General features: G+C 42.5%; 1 protein-coding gene across 50 annotated transcripts in view; it reads right to left on the bottom strand.

Annotated features, from left to right (window-relative positions):
* The window catches only part of Sorbs1 (sorbin and SH3 domain containing 1), a 227,199-nt gene that overhangs the window by 83,248 nt on the left and 129,365 nt on the right, over nucleotides 1-14,586 (bottom strand). For 35 of the 50 annotated variants that reach the window (XM_033761266.1, XM_033761262.1, XM_033761260.1 and 32 more), the window contains 3 exons: nucleotides 10,677-11,045; nucleotides 6,970-7,114; nucleotides 3,040-3,069 (listed from right to left, as the gene is read on the bottom strand). In XM_033761266.1, the coding sequence (XP_033617157.1) occupies nucleotides 3,040-3,069; nucleotides 6,970-7,114; nucleotides 10,677-11,045 (544 nt within the window). The remainder of the gene's footprint in view (nucleotides 1-3,039; nucleotides 3,070-6,969; nucleotides 7,115-10,676; nucleotides 11,046-14,586) is intronic. The other 15 variants (XM_033761274.1, XM_033761273.1, XM_033761276.1 and 12 more) reach the window with 5 other exon arrangements.

Consider the following 14,586-nt stretch of genomic DNA (forward strand, 5'->3'; position numbering starts at 1 on the left):
AGGTTTAGACCGGGCTGGCTTTATAGGATAAGTTCTCAAGCTCCTAGGAAATTTCAACATGAGGACATGTATTTGGCAGGAATTCTGGGAGTACATGAGTATTCTGAGTCTACCCTTAATGTGGGTCTCTGAGCACTCTTTTGCCACTTGGAAAAGCTTCCCTAAGTGAGACCAAGAAGGGGCAGGCAAGCTGGCTCTAAAGTCTACCTTACCTGGTAGGTGAAGGTACTTATGACCCTCATGCTTAAGATGATGAGACCACAGACTGAATTCTCAAGGGTTTGTAGACCCACAATAATTTTTTTTTTAAATATTGTTAGGGCAGATAGTTCCAACAATAATCATTTAACTGTAAATCTCAGGCTAATGGTTCATGGATTTGCTAGAGTCCTTTTGATCTATAAAAATTAGCCCTGAATGATTTTACTTCCAAAGTTTTGTTATGTTGTGATTCCTGACCGAGTGGATTTTGATGTATGGAGAAATGAACTAAGACCTTGAATAAAAAGTGTTACTTTATAGAGTGAAATCTCAAACCCAAAGTGATAATTGTCACATGCAGGTGACAGAGCCACCCTATGACATCCATGTTACAATGAAAGCTTGCTCTTTCTTACTGAGCAGACAATAATACTGCATATGATGGAACATTTCTTTCTAGTATTATACTATGCTTTTAAAAAAGAAATAGTCTTGGACCACTAAATAAATGATGCTGACAACTAGAGACAGGGCCTCTCCTTGTGGGAGGCAAGATAAATTTTCCTCACCCCCAAAGATGTGTAATTGAGTATGACAGCAATGCTTATACTTCCTTAGAGAAGGAAGTTGGCCTGTACACCCTGTGCCCAGACCCTCATCCCACCCCTTATCTTGTTTCCCTATCTTCTAAGTTTTCCCTGTCTTCTAAGGGGACTATGAGCTACACAAGTCAAAACCATGTAGGTTCCATTCCCAGATGACTCTCTTTGAGCATCAAGACACACAAGCACTCAAGAAGGCTCTGCTAGAGGAGGGAGGCTGGTGGCCTTTGAGCCCCATCTCCCAAGTAAGCCTCATTTGCTCCAAGGCAGAGTCTGGGAAATGCCAGCCCAGGTCTTTCTTTTTCAGGAGCTCCTGAATAAACTGTTACTTCCATTTAAACAAAAACCTAGTCATTTACTTAGCTCCTATTCTAGGTCCCACTCTACCAAACATCATTAGTGGCTCTGTCCCAAAGCCAAAGGAAGGTGACAGCATCAGGCTTGTTTGAGAGCTGAGCCTGCCGGCATAGTGGACAAACCCTCACATAAATGTGGCCTTTCCAGTGCACAAAGGATTCTCCTACTTTGGTCACATATAACAGCTCCTTCAGGCAGGGGAATGTATTATTACCCATATTTCCTACATGAGGAAACTGAAGCCAAAGAGGTGAAGTCACTTGCCTGCTGACAAAGAGCTCTGAGAAGGGAAAGCCAGGACCAACTCTGGCTCTCCTAATATGTGGCTAGTTGCTGTTTTTATCCATTCCACTATTCCTTTCAAAATCCCATAGACAGAAAGGAGTCCACAGAATCCACTTTTTACTTTTGTTTTTCCCCAGAGCCTCTGTCCTCAGCAACCTGAGGTGGGGCCAGGGAATTAAGTAAACTGCAGTGTGGCAGCTAGAGGAGGGCAGTGAAGGGCACCTTGAACTCAACCACAGCCTGTCCTGGACCAGAGGCCAAGTTCTGATAAAGCCAAGAGAGTGTGAGAACCCCATGTCTTCCCTACCCAGGCTCTGTACAAATCACAAGAACAGCAGAGGGATAAAGCCATGCAGAAACATGTAGCAGCTGCTCAGAAAATCCTGGCTTTACGTATTTGCCAGAGTAGGGGTTCTTAACTCTGAAGTTTATGAGTATCATGTATATATGTTTGCATACATATGGCTTTTCTGGCGAACGAATCTACTGCCTTCATTAGATTATCCCAAGAATATACAACCAAAGAAAGATGACAAAACATCACAACTCCCCATTAGCTAACCATGGGCAGCACGGTTCCCCAGCCCCAGAGCCTGGCTGTGTGCCTGAAACAAAGGAGGCACTCAATAAAATGACTAGTGAAATCAAGGAAGGCACCTGGTATTAACAATAATGCACGCCCAGTAAGCACTTAGCAAGTGCCAAGCTCAAGTGCTCAGTGTTTGCAAGCAGAATCTCCTTTGATCTTCAAGCAGAATAGCTATAAGTAATGGCTAAATATCCCACCATTCCTGGGATTTCTCAAAAATTCAGCCAGCACATCTGTCCCCTCCCCATTCTGACACTGTTTTAACCTGCATACTTCCTTAGGGAATGAGCCCTGATATCTGATTGTATTTGCATTCACTCCTCACCATCTTAGGCCTTAATAATCCACTTATTGCCCAGAGTCCTATCACCAGAGAAGATGGGATTAACACCACCTAGAGCTGGTTAAAAATGCAAACTCTCTTCTGTACTCATTAAACTTGAACCTCTGGGAGAGAAGGCCCAAGAGTCTAGGCTTTGACCAGATCTCCGGAAGATCCTAATGCCAGCTCAAATTCAAGAAGTAGTTTCAGGAACTGCTGATCTGAAGGCTCTCACATTAACCCACCTTCCCAGGGTTATCTACTGGCATCTGGGTTTGACACCCAAAACAAACTTGCCCACATTTCCCAACCCCAGACTTGTCACTTCCTAGGACAGACACTGAAGCAACCAAAACGTAACCTCTTCAGAGGCCTGCGCTGATCACTGTGTCTAAAGCAAAACCCTTTGTGCCCTTCAGCCAGCACATTCTGTTCTTACCATCAAGGCACTCATCACAGCTCCATGGGACACAAATACTATTTTGGTTTCTTAGCCCCAAAAGCAAGCTCCAGAAGGTGGAAATTATGCCTATTTTTATCATCTTTTTTATCCAGCAACAAACATAGATGCCAACACACACAGGAGCTCAGAAGTTTGGGCAGATTCAACATTGGCTGGTGACTGAAAGCCAGCTTTAACAGAAATAAGGTTTAAGGTGTAAATAAATATATTTCTCACTTACCTGAAAGGCTACTGAGTCGTTTTTGTTGTTCTATGATAAAAGAAGATAAAATATAAGTGAGATTTATACAGTACATGGAAAGACAAAGAAATCCTGGCATAGCTACTGCAGTTAGGTCCTAGACTTTGCAGTCTCACTGTCTTCTGGGCTTAGATGCTAAAATGCTCAGCATGGCTGGACTCAGGTAGTGATGTGCTCCCACACCCACTCAAAACTCCACTCCCCAGGTCTGCACCAAGACTTGGCCCTGTCTCTATTTTCTAGCAGTTTACATCTTGTCTCAAGATGATCTCATTACTGAAGGAGATCCTCCCAACTCCTCTGGTTTCACATGCCAGGACTTCATACATTCCAGGCTTGGTACCTTTTGAGGGAAATGTGCTTAGAAGCATAAGCATGGCAGCTGGCAATTCCTGACTAAGAGTCTATTAAATGCCAGACTCCATTTTAAGAAATTTTATACGTTACACCTGAAACAACTCTAGCAGTTAGGTATGATTTTTTTTTTTTTCATTGTCCCGCCTTAGTCCCTGTACTACTCTGGCTGGGTCCAGAGCACATGAGAAATCCTAAAACAGTCAGCATTTACTGAGAGACCTTTGATAAGGGGTCCAAATTACCCAATATAGCACTGAAAATTATCTCAATCTAGAACCTAGATCCCCAACTCATAGTCCAGGGTTCCTTCCACCTTAGTCACCAAGGCCCTGCTGCCCCTCACAATGAAGGTCTATTAGTTTCTCATCTTTCTGGGTAATCACATGGCGGGCAAGCCAACATCTCCTTTGGAGAGTCCTGTGCATACTTGCTATTTGATAAGCACAAAAATGACCTTTACCTTCCACAGTTGCTAAATATAAAGCAGCCACTTAGATAAAAATAGAACATTTGCCAGCCCTTGTGTGCTGTCACCATCCCTCTTGGCCACATTCCCATCCTCCAGCTAGAATCAGTGTGAACAGGAAGTAAACAGAGCAGCAAGGGAGCTCAAGGCTAGTGGAAGTGGTAATGTCCACATCTGATGTGTAGATGTGCTTTGCACTGACTGGACAAGCAGGAGCCCCGTGAAGCACCAGGCTAGGCTCTGCCAACGTGTTATCAGGTAACACTGGCCAACCACATAACCTCAGTTGACTAACCTGTAACATCACGGTATTCAGTGGTATCTCAAGAGATATACAGTTCCCAAACTTTCTTCTACAGGGCAGTGGCACTCCCCAGCCAACAGAAATAAATGCAATTGGTAAGACTGTGGTATGAAATGGCCTGTCTCTTATAGGACATCACACACACAGTAGTGGCTGTTCTTCAGTGGTGTTACATGGCAAAGGGAGAGGTTAGCCACAATAGGGTGATCCCTAGACTCTTTTATATTCCCATAGATACGTCTGGGAATCTCTAAACTCTTGCTCTCTGTGTGGTCCATGGCCAAAAGCACCAGTATGCTGGCAAGCTTTCTGAAAATGCAGGCTCTCAACCTCTTCCCCTCCTCAGAGTTCCTGAATCTGAAATTGTAAGTTAATAAGACTTCCTGGGTCCAAAGCATAATAAATATTGAGAAGCCCTGAGTAAAGGGACACATGTACTTCTGTCAATCCCAAGAGTTTCTTGATTCAAAACCTCCTTCCAAGCCTGATGGGAAATAACTTACTTTCTAATACATGTGATATGAAAACTCAAGAAAGAAGGGACAGGAACTGTGTTGCTCACAACTATCAATGCTAAGACCAGAAGCTCAGTACCCCTCTGTTCCTAGTAGGGGAAAGGGTGGCTTGGAGAGATGAGATTATTGACCTATGCCCTGGGTCAATCTAAGCTGGAAAAAGGGGGATTTTTTATTTTTAGGATGACTAAAGCAGAATTCCAAAACTAGAGTAAAGTTTTCACTGGGAGAATGCTCAATAGTTACACTGTCTTTATGGATACTGTCTGAATTTCTGACAGAGTTGCCAGGTTGGGTAATTTTTCAAAGCAGTGCCAAAAACACTTGACCTTAACCCCATTTATGATTAGTTATACAGGGTAGGGCTGGCCAGTTTCTTTCATTCTTTTCAACTCTTCCTGACCCACCTACAGTAAGCATATGGTTTTACTCTTTATGAGAAGGACCATTTAATTCTAAAAACTAATATCATTATTTGTGTCCTTCTCTAAAGGATATTGGCTTTAGCTGTGCAATTATAAGTTTTAAACCCAATGGCAGGACTCGGTCAGAAGAGAAAGCAAGAACCAAAAGTTTCTTGGGTAAATTAGAGAAACTCATTTGTTCAAAAAAGGAGCAAAGCGGAACTACAAGTATATCTGTGTCCAAAGACATCTCACTAGGTGTCATCAGACAGACTTGGCAAAAGCAGCTGACACTGGCATTTCCCAAGAACAAAGTTGCTTTGGGAATAAATCCCATTGTTAAAGAAACTGCCTTTCATTATGGGAACTAACTTGCTTGACTAGATTTTTCTTAAGTGAGTCATTAAAGAAGTTCATAGAGAACCAAAATTTCACTTTGTCCTGCATTACAGATACTTTTTGGGCAAGGAGAGCTACTGCCAATGAAGAGATGACACAGATGAAAGGAGAAAGGGCTTGTACAAAGTTCAGTGTGGGGCTGGGACTCTTTTTCTTCTGAAGTACACAGACTCATGAGGGGAAAATGAATATGAAAGGCAACCATGATGCAAAAAATAAAATCACTAAAACTAAGATTTGAGTGGGAATACTTTAAGTGAGACAAAATGTTTTACGCATCTACTTTTCAAGTTAGAAGCAGGAAACAGAAGACTATTTATTTAGTATGAACAACAATTAAAAATAGATTCCAGTCTACTCGCATCCAGGTTGATGTAGAAGGAAGGGGAATGGAAGGGGAGGAAATGAAGAAGCAGGTAAAAAGAGAGTCAAGAAAAGGAAGATCTGGAATCACGCTGTAAGCCTAAACAGAATAAGTAAATCTCTACTGTTCTTTGAAATTCATACTAAAAAGCTCTCTTTCACATTGGAAGACAACCTGAAAACTTTCCATTTTATGCTGCAAAGGACTTTTGCAAAAGGAAAGTATATTCCCCTGTGGAATTCCAAAAAGGAAAACTTAGGATTTAGAATCATCTCCTGGGATTTTAAAGCAGAAGGGTCAACATATACAATTAATAACTCGAACCTCAATGCCCCTTTAGGAATGCAGAAGAACCAACCAGAACAGTCACAAAAACTACAGAAACTAAACATCAAAACCTAAGCAGAGCCATCTGACTACATGGCACAGGACCAAACACTCACATGAACATCAGTCGCAAAGGGCAACACTGAACAACAGCCTAGAGCAGTGGCCACTTGGAAAAGAGGGCCAGAGTTACTAAAAAGGAATTGCATAGCCTGTTTTAGAAGTATGAAAGCATGCTTTAAATTTTAGAAAGTCTTCTATCCAATATGTGTTTTCAGCCGGGTTGTAGCGGCACATGTCTAAGGTTAAGGCCAGGGGATCATTGTGAGTTTGAGGCCAGGCTTGGGCACATGAGTTCAAGGCCAGCCTGAATGGCATAGTGAGACTGTTTCAAAACAAAACAAACCAAAACAACCCTCAAAACTAGATTTTTGAAGCAAAACTTCACTAGAAACCACAAGATAAGGAATTTAGAGATACAGACCTTTTCTTATTTTGGTGTTATTGTTAAAAGATAACCATGAACACCCAAGATGAAGCACACTATCCAAGCTAACTTATACAGACACCTGACATCATTTCAAAATAGTAGCATTTGTCTGCCTGCTGGGATTAACCTTAGGAATCATGGAAATAATTAAACTGGAGCAGATAGCCCAGGACTGGATTTGTGAAAATTTCTGTTGAATGACAGAAGTCTTGCCCAAGATACCAAGGAATAGCAAAGTTGACTCCAGTGACCTGGGAGAGGATATTCTTGGAGGGCCCCTTACCTCGATTATGCTGCAAGAGCACAATGGTGGGGTTAACAATCGTTGTGGAAGGGTAGGCAGATGATGGCTTGCTAGCTGGTGGAACGGCTTGGGAATCAGTTGCAATATGGGAAGAAGAAACTTCATTTAGTAGAGGACTGGAACCCTGAAAAGAAAACAAACAATGTAACTAAGTGTAATGCAAGAAATCTAGAGTTACTGCTTTTCAAAGAGGAGAAATATAAAACTTTACAAAGATTTTAATTATAAACAGAAATGTAGTAAAGAAGACATTTCATCATTAATTACAGTTAGAAGTTTAATCTGGATTGCTTATTCTCTTTGTTTGTATTAGTAAGGGGAAAGAAAGGGAAATTAAATGTTGCTGATATCATTATTTTCACCTGGTAGTAGTTGTGGGCCAATCTAGTTACTGAAAAAGCAAATTCAAATCAAAGTAGAATAACATGCAAAACCCATGCAATTCCAAATGTGATCCAAGAATGAGAGCCAGTTTAATTGGGAAAAATCAGGGAAGTTTAGTACACTGTCTTGAGAAATGTGAGGCGATACGAAGACAAGAAGGCAATGATATAAGAACAAGGAAAAGTAATGACTCTCTCAGAAAGCTGCTCTTAGTATCAGTCACTGAGCAGTTCTACTAATGCTGGCTTCTGACATCTGACTATTATCCTATTATGCTGTGACATTGTTTTACTCTAATATTAGAGTGATAAAGATCCCTGAAGTAAAGATGTATGGGAATCCTGACTCTTAATACTAACAGGATAATCCAAGTTGGAGGCAATGGCAGTATTTTGAAACAAGTGAAACCAGGATTCTAAAATGTAGAAAGGCCATAACAGACATTTTTCTCCAGCATATCTATATATTTCACAAAGTTTCTAGTTTAGAATTTACAAACCTCAAGCCAAGATGGCATTCCTAAATGGCTTTAAGAAAAAGATTTTGATAACTACTCTTGAAGCAATTATTAAGTTCAATCTGAGATTAACTATTATGTACACACATGCTGGACAAAGGCCATGCCTTCCTCTTCCTCTGCCACCACCCAGCACAACGTCATGCACACAGCAGATACTCAATAAATACATGAGCCATCTACCAACAAAAACACATCTGACCTAACAATTGTGGCCAGAGAATACACACTCATTTAAAAGAGGATGTGGGTATCAGCACCCATGATGGGTCCTGCCACATGGTGGGGGATTCAAGACCACACTGCCTCAGTCAGTCTCTTTCTTCTGAAAGTTTGCATAACTTCTGATGGTAATGAGCAGCGGTAAGACTGTTCCAAGACTCTGAGAAGCACAGTATCATTTTGTATATCAAATGCCTTCTCAATGCCTCCATCTGGAATGTAGGAAATATTTACACTTTTCCTAATTTATCTAATAAAGGTATATGACATATTTAAATCACTGCCAAAATGCTCCCAAGAAACAAAATATAAGGCACACAGCTCTTTAAAGCATGCATGCCTAATTTGATGTCTGGGTAGACACATAAGCATCGAACATTTAACAAATTTAACTCCATATCCTATTTCTGAACTTTACACAAACAGCTGCTGGCCAAAACAATTTTTTAAAACCTGGATGAAGCAACATGACTTTTATTCCTCTCTTTTATTCCCAAATAGCTGCAGATGGAACAGGTATTGGGATCATGACTTGGGCACTATCCATTGGGCCCTTCCTCTCCTTAAAAATTCTCATTCAGAAGAATAATCCAAGCTCTCTTTCTTTCTTTTTTTTCTTCATCTTTTACTGTTACCTAAGGCCAAACCAGACTTTATCAGGCCAACTTCTGGGAAGTCTACACCAGGCTGATTAGTCTGGGTTGAGAAACTGAGGACACTGTCCCAAATCCTGTGTCCTGGCACACCTGAAACAAACTCAATATGAAAACCTAGAACTATGCTAATGATAAAATACAGAGTCATACAAAACTACTTACTATGATGTATAAGTACACTAAAAATAAGGTTCACATTACCTGCTACTCCAGAGAAACACATTTTGTGCCTAAGGCAAGATGCCTGCATTCCCCAAAACCAGAGTGGCTTCCAAATTCACCTAAAAGTTCAGCTTAGAGGGTGGAAGAGTACATAAGGGAACAAGCTAGCATTTTCTCCAGCAGAAGCTAATCTATAAAGCTCAAAGTCAGCAGGATATACAAGCCCTTGGGTCATGTCTGGCCTGGTCCTGGTCTGCTGCATCTAGATGTTTAAAAAGAGGACTCAGCCCAGGATGTAACAGTCAGTCCCCAGCTTTGGTATGCCTGATTATTCACTATAATTTCTTTAATAAGCCAAATAAGAAGTTTCCTTACTGCTTTCTGCATGACTGGCTTTAGCTTAACAAGCCATTTGGTACAGTTCTGTAGATATATCTCGTCACAGTGGGGATGTCACTGTCTTTTAGTTCTATCAACCAAATCCATAACTCACAGGTTCACTGTATCTCAAACTGTGATTTGATCATGAGACCCACTGAGATGCTTGAGATCAGGTGAGAATCCTAGGTCTCTCCCCAGAGCCACTCCATCAGAAACTCTAGGAGTATAAAGTAGGCCTCCCTGGCTCTCATGTGTGCACTAACCTTGAGAACTGATAAACTAAATCCTAAAATCCATTTGAAAACAAGTGGCCTGACTTGTTCATAGATGCACCTGTGGTACCTAGCAATCTGCTCAGAATGTGATAGAAACTCGGCGACTAACTGTTCATTAACCAGTTGCTTTGGAGTGGCTCTAGCTCCTCATTTTCTAGGGCAAGCACTCAGCAACACAACTAATGTTTAACAGCCACTTACTCTGTGCCAATACTCAGTCCCACAGGTGCCCACAACCATACAAGTAGATCAACATATTATAGCTCACACTGAGGTTCTTCAGATTATTTCAATTCCCAGGGCTCAAAAGGAAAAAAGAAACCCAAATACTTTGGCTCAGCCTTTTCCCTAAAGTAGCTGGCCTTTCCCACCTATGGAGAGACACAGTCTTCTCACACAGGATGGGATCTGTAGTGTCAGAACCCTTTAACTTCCCACAACCACTGACCACTGGTGCACTGCCGTGCCACAAAGGCCCCTGGAGCCTCCTCCTTAGAGGGTCTCACATGTGTCTGTCTTTTACAAAACTCCTAACGTTTGTACAAAACTTTCAAGTCCACTTGCCCAATTAAATCTAACTGCCTATTTTTGTTCCTACCTACTTCTGCTACAAAAGGGAGTTAGTTTAATCAAAAAAATCAACCGAAGAGTTAATATTGTCCTCCCTTAGAGCCCTTCTACTCCCAGTACACTGTCCTATAGCACCACACCTGCGTTGGCTTTCTCCACATAATTCTACAGCTTTTCTCAGCTCTTTATATTTCATTGGTCTCGCCTATGAAGAGCAAGACTAGGCAAAGTAAAGGCCACAGATGTTTTCTCAGAGGAAAGACAAAGTTCTTTCAGGAAGACATGCATTCCCAACAGGACAAGAAGCCCTTCAGAGACTTGTGAATAGCCACAGCCAACCCAAGGGAAACACAAGGGAAGCATGCACGCTAAGGACAGCAGACACAAGTCAAGTCATCACACAAGCACAGCAACAGCCAACACTTTCCTCAGGACTTAGTACTTCAGTGAGAAAGAGGGATTTTCTGCCAGGAGCAGACATTCAGGAAAGCTGTAGGGAGGGAAGTCCAGCAAGCTTACGGTACTTGAAACAGCTCCCGTGAGGTCAGGCTCGGAGACTCTGTGGCGGTCCTCCGGTAGGGGAGGGACCAGCGGAGGTGGTGGTGAGAAGGATGGTGGTGTCTGGCTAACAGGGGAAAGGGAGCCACAAGCACTGGCTGGCTGGCTGTGGTGGGGCCGCCTCTGCAGATGAGGGGGAATGAAATCATCTAGAGTTGGAAAGGTCAGAGGTGAGGCAGCAGGGGCGGTCACCAGGGTAGTGTGGATGCAGCCAAGCGGCTCCAGAGATGCTGGAGGTCTGGCAGTGCCTTCTCGCCCTCTGTCAGTATTAACCAGGTAGAGAGGGACAACTATTACCTCAGGCTGAGCTGCGCTGGAGGAAGTGGCATCCTGTGGGAAATAAGGGGGTCATTATGTAAGGGTACAGCAGGGATGAAGGAATTCCATATTGAAGCAGTTGAGAGTGGACATGCAGTGATGCACTCTGAGAAATATTTAATCAGTGCCCTCTCCTCAGAGTACATGAGACAGTCGGTGCTGGCCAGCTGGCCTCCTGACACTCCATGACACAGTGGCAGCTCCATCCAAGTTCACTTTCCATCCATCTATTTTTGAATTCTTTTAACACTTCAGGAGAAAGAAAGAGAAGGAACAAGAGAATAGGCAGGCAGACTGTGTTTAAGCACACAAAACTGCTGCAGAATCTGAAAGCTTGGGAGTAAATACAATTCCTTTGGCACCTTGACATAAAATATAAATACTTCATTATCTCACCACATTATTAGTCTATGGATTCCATGTTCCGGCATATTTACACACTTACAGAAAAAAGAGAGACACAGAGAGAGATCTGTGTTTAGACAGAAGAATTCAGAGTCAAGCTGCAGCAATATTAATGAGGAAAGGAAGGGTAAGGAAGTCCAGAGAACATATTAGCTGCTCACATCAGTTTCAAAAGAGACAGTATAAAAGACACATAAACATTCCTAATTTCTTGCCTTTGCTGGACAACTTGGCTGCAAAAGGTAAATGTCTTTGCTCTTCTGGTTTTCAGGATCAGAAGTAACCTGGGGGCCTAGCACAGGTGGTCTCACCGCATCTGGAAACGAAGCCCAAGTCCCCAGGGAAGGACTCTCGCCACAGTTACCAGCATCTTTATGGATATCAAAGAATAGCTCGAAAGGGTCAGGAGGAGGAGCAGAGGGTGGTTTCCCTGTGCTGGCTGTGTGGGGGACAAGGCTGGGAGCTGGTGCCCGAGTGCCCGCCGCCTCTGAGGGAGTGTCTTTGGCCGAGTCACATGCAACATGAGAGAAGTTTTCCAATGCGGCCCGGCAAATGTTACTGGATAAACAAGGTACATATAAGCTGCTGATCTTTTTATTCCCAGTGGCCTCATGACGTGGGTTAGAGCTCACATTCTTACCAGGAACTAACCTCATGGCTGCACAGTGGCGCTGGGGCTGGGATAAAGCATCAGGGAATGTGGAACCCAGAAGCAAGGGACCAGAACACAGCACATCTTTGGGAGCTGATACAGCTGCCACGGGAACAGAAAAAGGCTGCCACTGTGAGGGGTTTTGCTGGCTGAGGGTGCTGGGTCGGATATAAGGTTTTGGTGAGCTCATGTACAGGGAGTCTTTATGGATACTGCAGACAGTGGGGGTCAGCCATGCAAAGCACCCCTCTGGAAGGAGAGGAGAATGTGGAGAGAAAACCTTAGCAGTATTTTTAAGACATGATAGCAAAACAAGGAAAAAAGAAAGAAAAAGGGAGATAGAAAGAATGATGACCATTAGAAATAACAATATTACATGATGTGAAGACAACAAAAACTCTTGACACATTTCAGATCTTCAGGCTGGTTTCATCTTGTACCCACAGTTTTGCTCAGAGTAAAGCCAAGGCCGGGCTTATACTCACCGGGGAGAGGCCAGTCTGACTCACATCCCAGGGAGGCTGAGCCATCCCTAAACAAGTTAACATCAGCTTCAACACCAATTCTCAGTTAGCTACATTTTCAGAGACCTCCTGAACCAAACGCCAGGGGAGCAAGTCCCAGAGCCCCCATTCTCTTGAAATCACCCTTCCTCAAGACTTTTCTCTTGAAGGCTTGGATTTAAAATTGAAGTCCATCAGACTCTTTTAGAGTTCCTTCTATCTTTTCCCTTAGGAAAAAAAAATAGTGGGGAGAGCTATACTCTTTTGTGTGTGTTTACAGGAAACAGATATCCACATTAAGCAACTAAGGCTTAGCTCCCAATTCTGTAAGCATAATAAATTAAAGCTCACCAAGAAGAGGACACTAAGGACTCTGATGCACATGAAATTAAAAGCATATAGTTTATAGTCTCGCATTTCTGATACACACAGAAAAAGTCAGTGTGCTCCTATTTTGGCTTTTGGGATTATACCATTCCTGGTACATCAAATTTCAGCTCGAGTCAACCCACCACTGCTCACAGAGAATGTATTCTAGAGTAAGATGGGCAACCTCAGAATTATAGCTTACGCCCAAAGCTCTGAGTACAGGTTCAGAGTTACAGAGCTATAGTGCACATCTCTTCCCTCTTCCTTCAACACCACTCTTCCATGGGTCTCAGTGGGGCCAAGAGTCAGGACGCAGAGTGACTCTCCAGTCTGAGCCTCTTCTGCCTATCTGCAGCTCAAGTGGGCATGAGACTATCAGAAGAAGAAAGCTCATACTCCCAGCTCTTTTCTTTACAGATAATCCAGCACTAGAACAAACCCAGAACCCTCCTCCAAATCACACAAGTAAAGGACACTACAGTTTGGTCAATATCTATTAAATGGGTTTCGACTAAAAACTAGGAGGGTGCAAGGGTATGGGTCTCTTGGGATTGTTTTATATTTCATTTCTGTATTTTGTAGAGTACATGTGGGAATGGGAAGGAATTCTACAGAGTATGAATAGGTGAGAATATTTTGTTGTTGTTGTTGTTGTTTTGAGACAGGGTCTCACTATGTAGTTGAGACTGACCTGGAACTCACTATGTAGCCCAGGCTTGTCTCGAACTCACAGCTATCCTCCTGCCTCGGCCTCCCAAGTGCTGGGATCACAGGCATGCGCCACCAAGCCTGGCGAGAATATTTTTATTTATGAGTTTGGATTAGAATATCAATCCAAAAATACTAAATAACCTATCCTTTAGATTTTCCTAAAACCTATGCTTTAGTTTGTAACTCAGTTTTCAAGTTACATATAATCTGGATGGATTATTTGGATATCCTCACCTAACACAATGCCTATCATTCCTCAGTGTATCGAAAATGGTACCAGTGGAATATGGCTATGTATACCAGTCAAAAATACAAAATGAACAGCGCCTGTATGGTACACAGGAAGAACAAAACCTTTCATTTGGTTCAAGAACTTGTAATGAGGCTTCAGGTATGTTTACAGTATAAATGATGCCCTCCCAAAGCAAGACATCTGGACTAGCATGCAGCGAAGGGACTGCAGGTAAGCTGATAATGGCTGACGAGAGTTAAGCAAAAAATCTCTTTGATTTGAGTTCATATTTACTTTTATTTTGAGCTCAAGTATATTGTGTGTGATTTCTTCTTATCCAAAGATAGAAATCAGTTTCAGTACTTTTTAACTTAATTTGGCCATGTCCATATAAGGTGTCAGGGCTCCTTTACATCAGGCATGAGCCTTCCAGGCCTGTGACCCTGCAGAAGGGATGCTTCCCAAGGGTGCGCACAATTCACTCAGAGCCAAAGGACTTCCTGTCATGAGACTTCTTTTAGTCCTAAAGAAGAAAGGAGATAGAAGGAACTGCTTTTCGTTTTACTGGAAACATTGTAGGAACCACACAGGCAGTTTGTATTCTTGGCCAGCTGGCAACTAAGGAAATTCCACTTATTTTTTAAAAGGTAGATCAGTGAAAGAAATGGAGCTTCTTGAAAG

The sequence above is a fragment of the Fukomys damarensis genome, unplaced genomic scaffold (genome assembly GCF_012274545.1).
Source record: "Fukomys damarensis isolate Sample0158 unplaced genomic scaffold, DMR_v1.0_HiC HiC_scaffold_8, whole genome shotgun sequence".
NCBI lineage: Eukaryota > Metazoa > Chordata > Mammalia > Rodentia > Bathyergidae > Fukomys > Fukomys damarensis.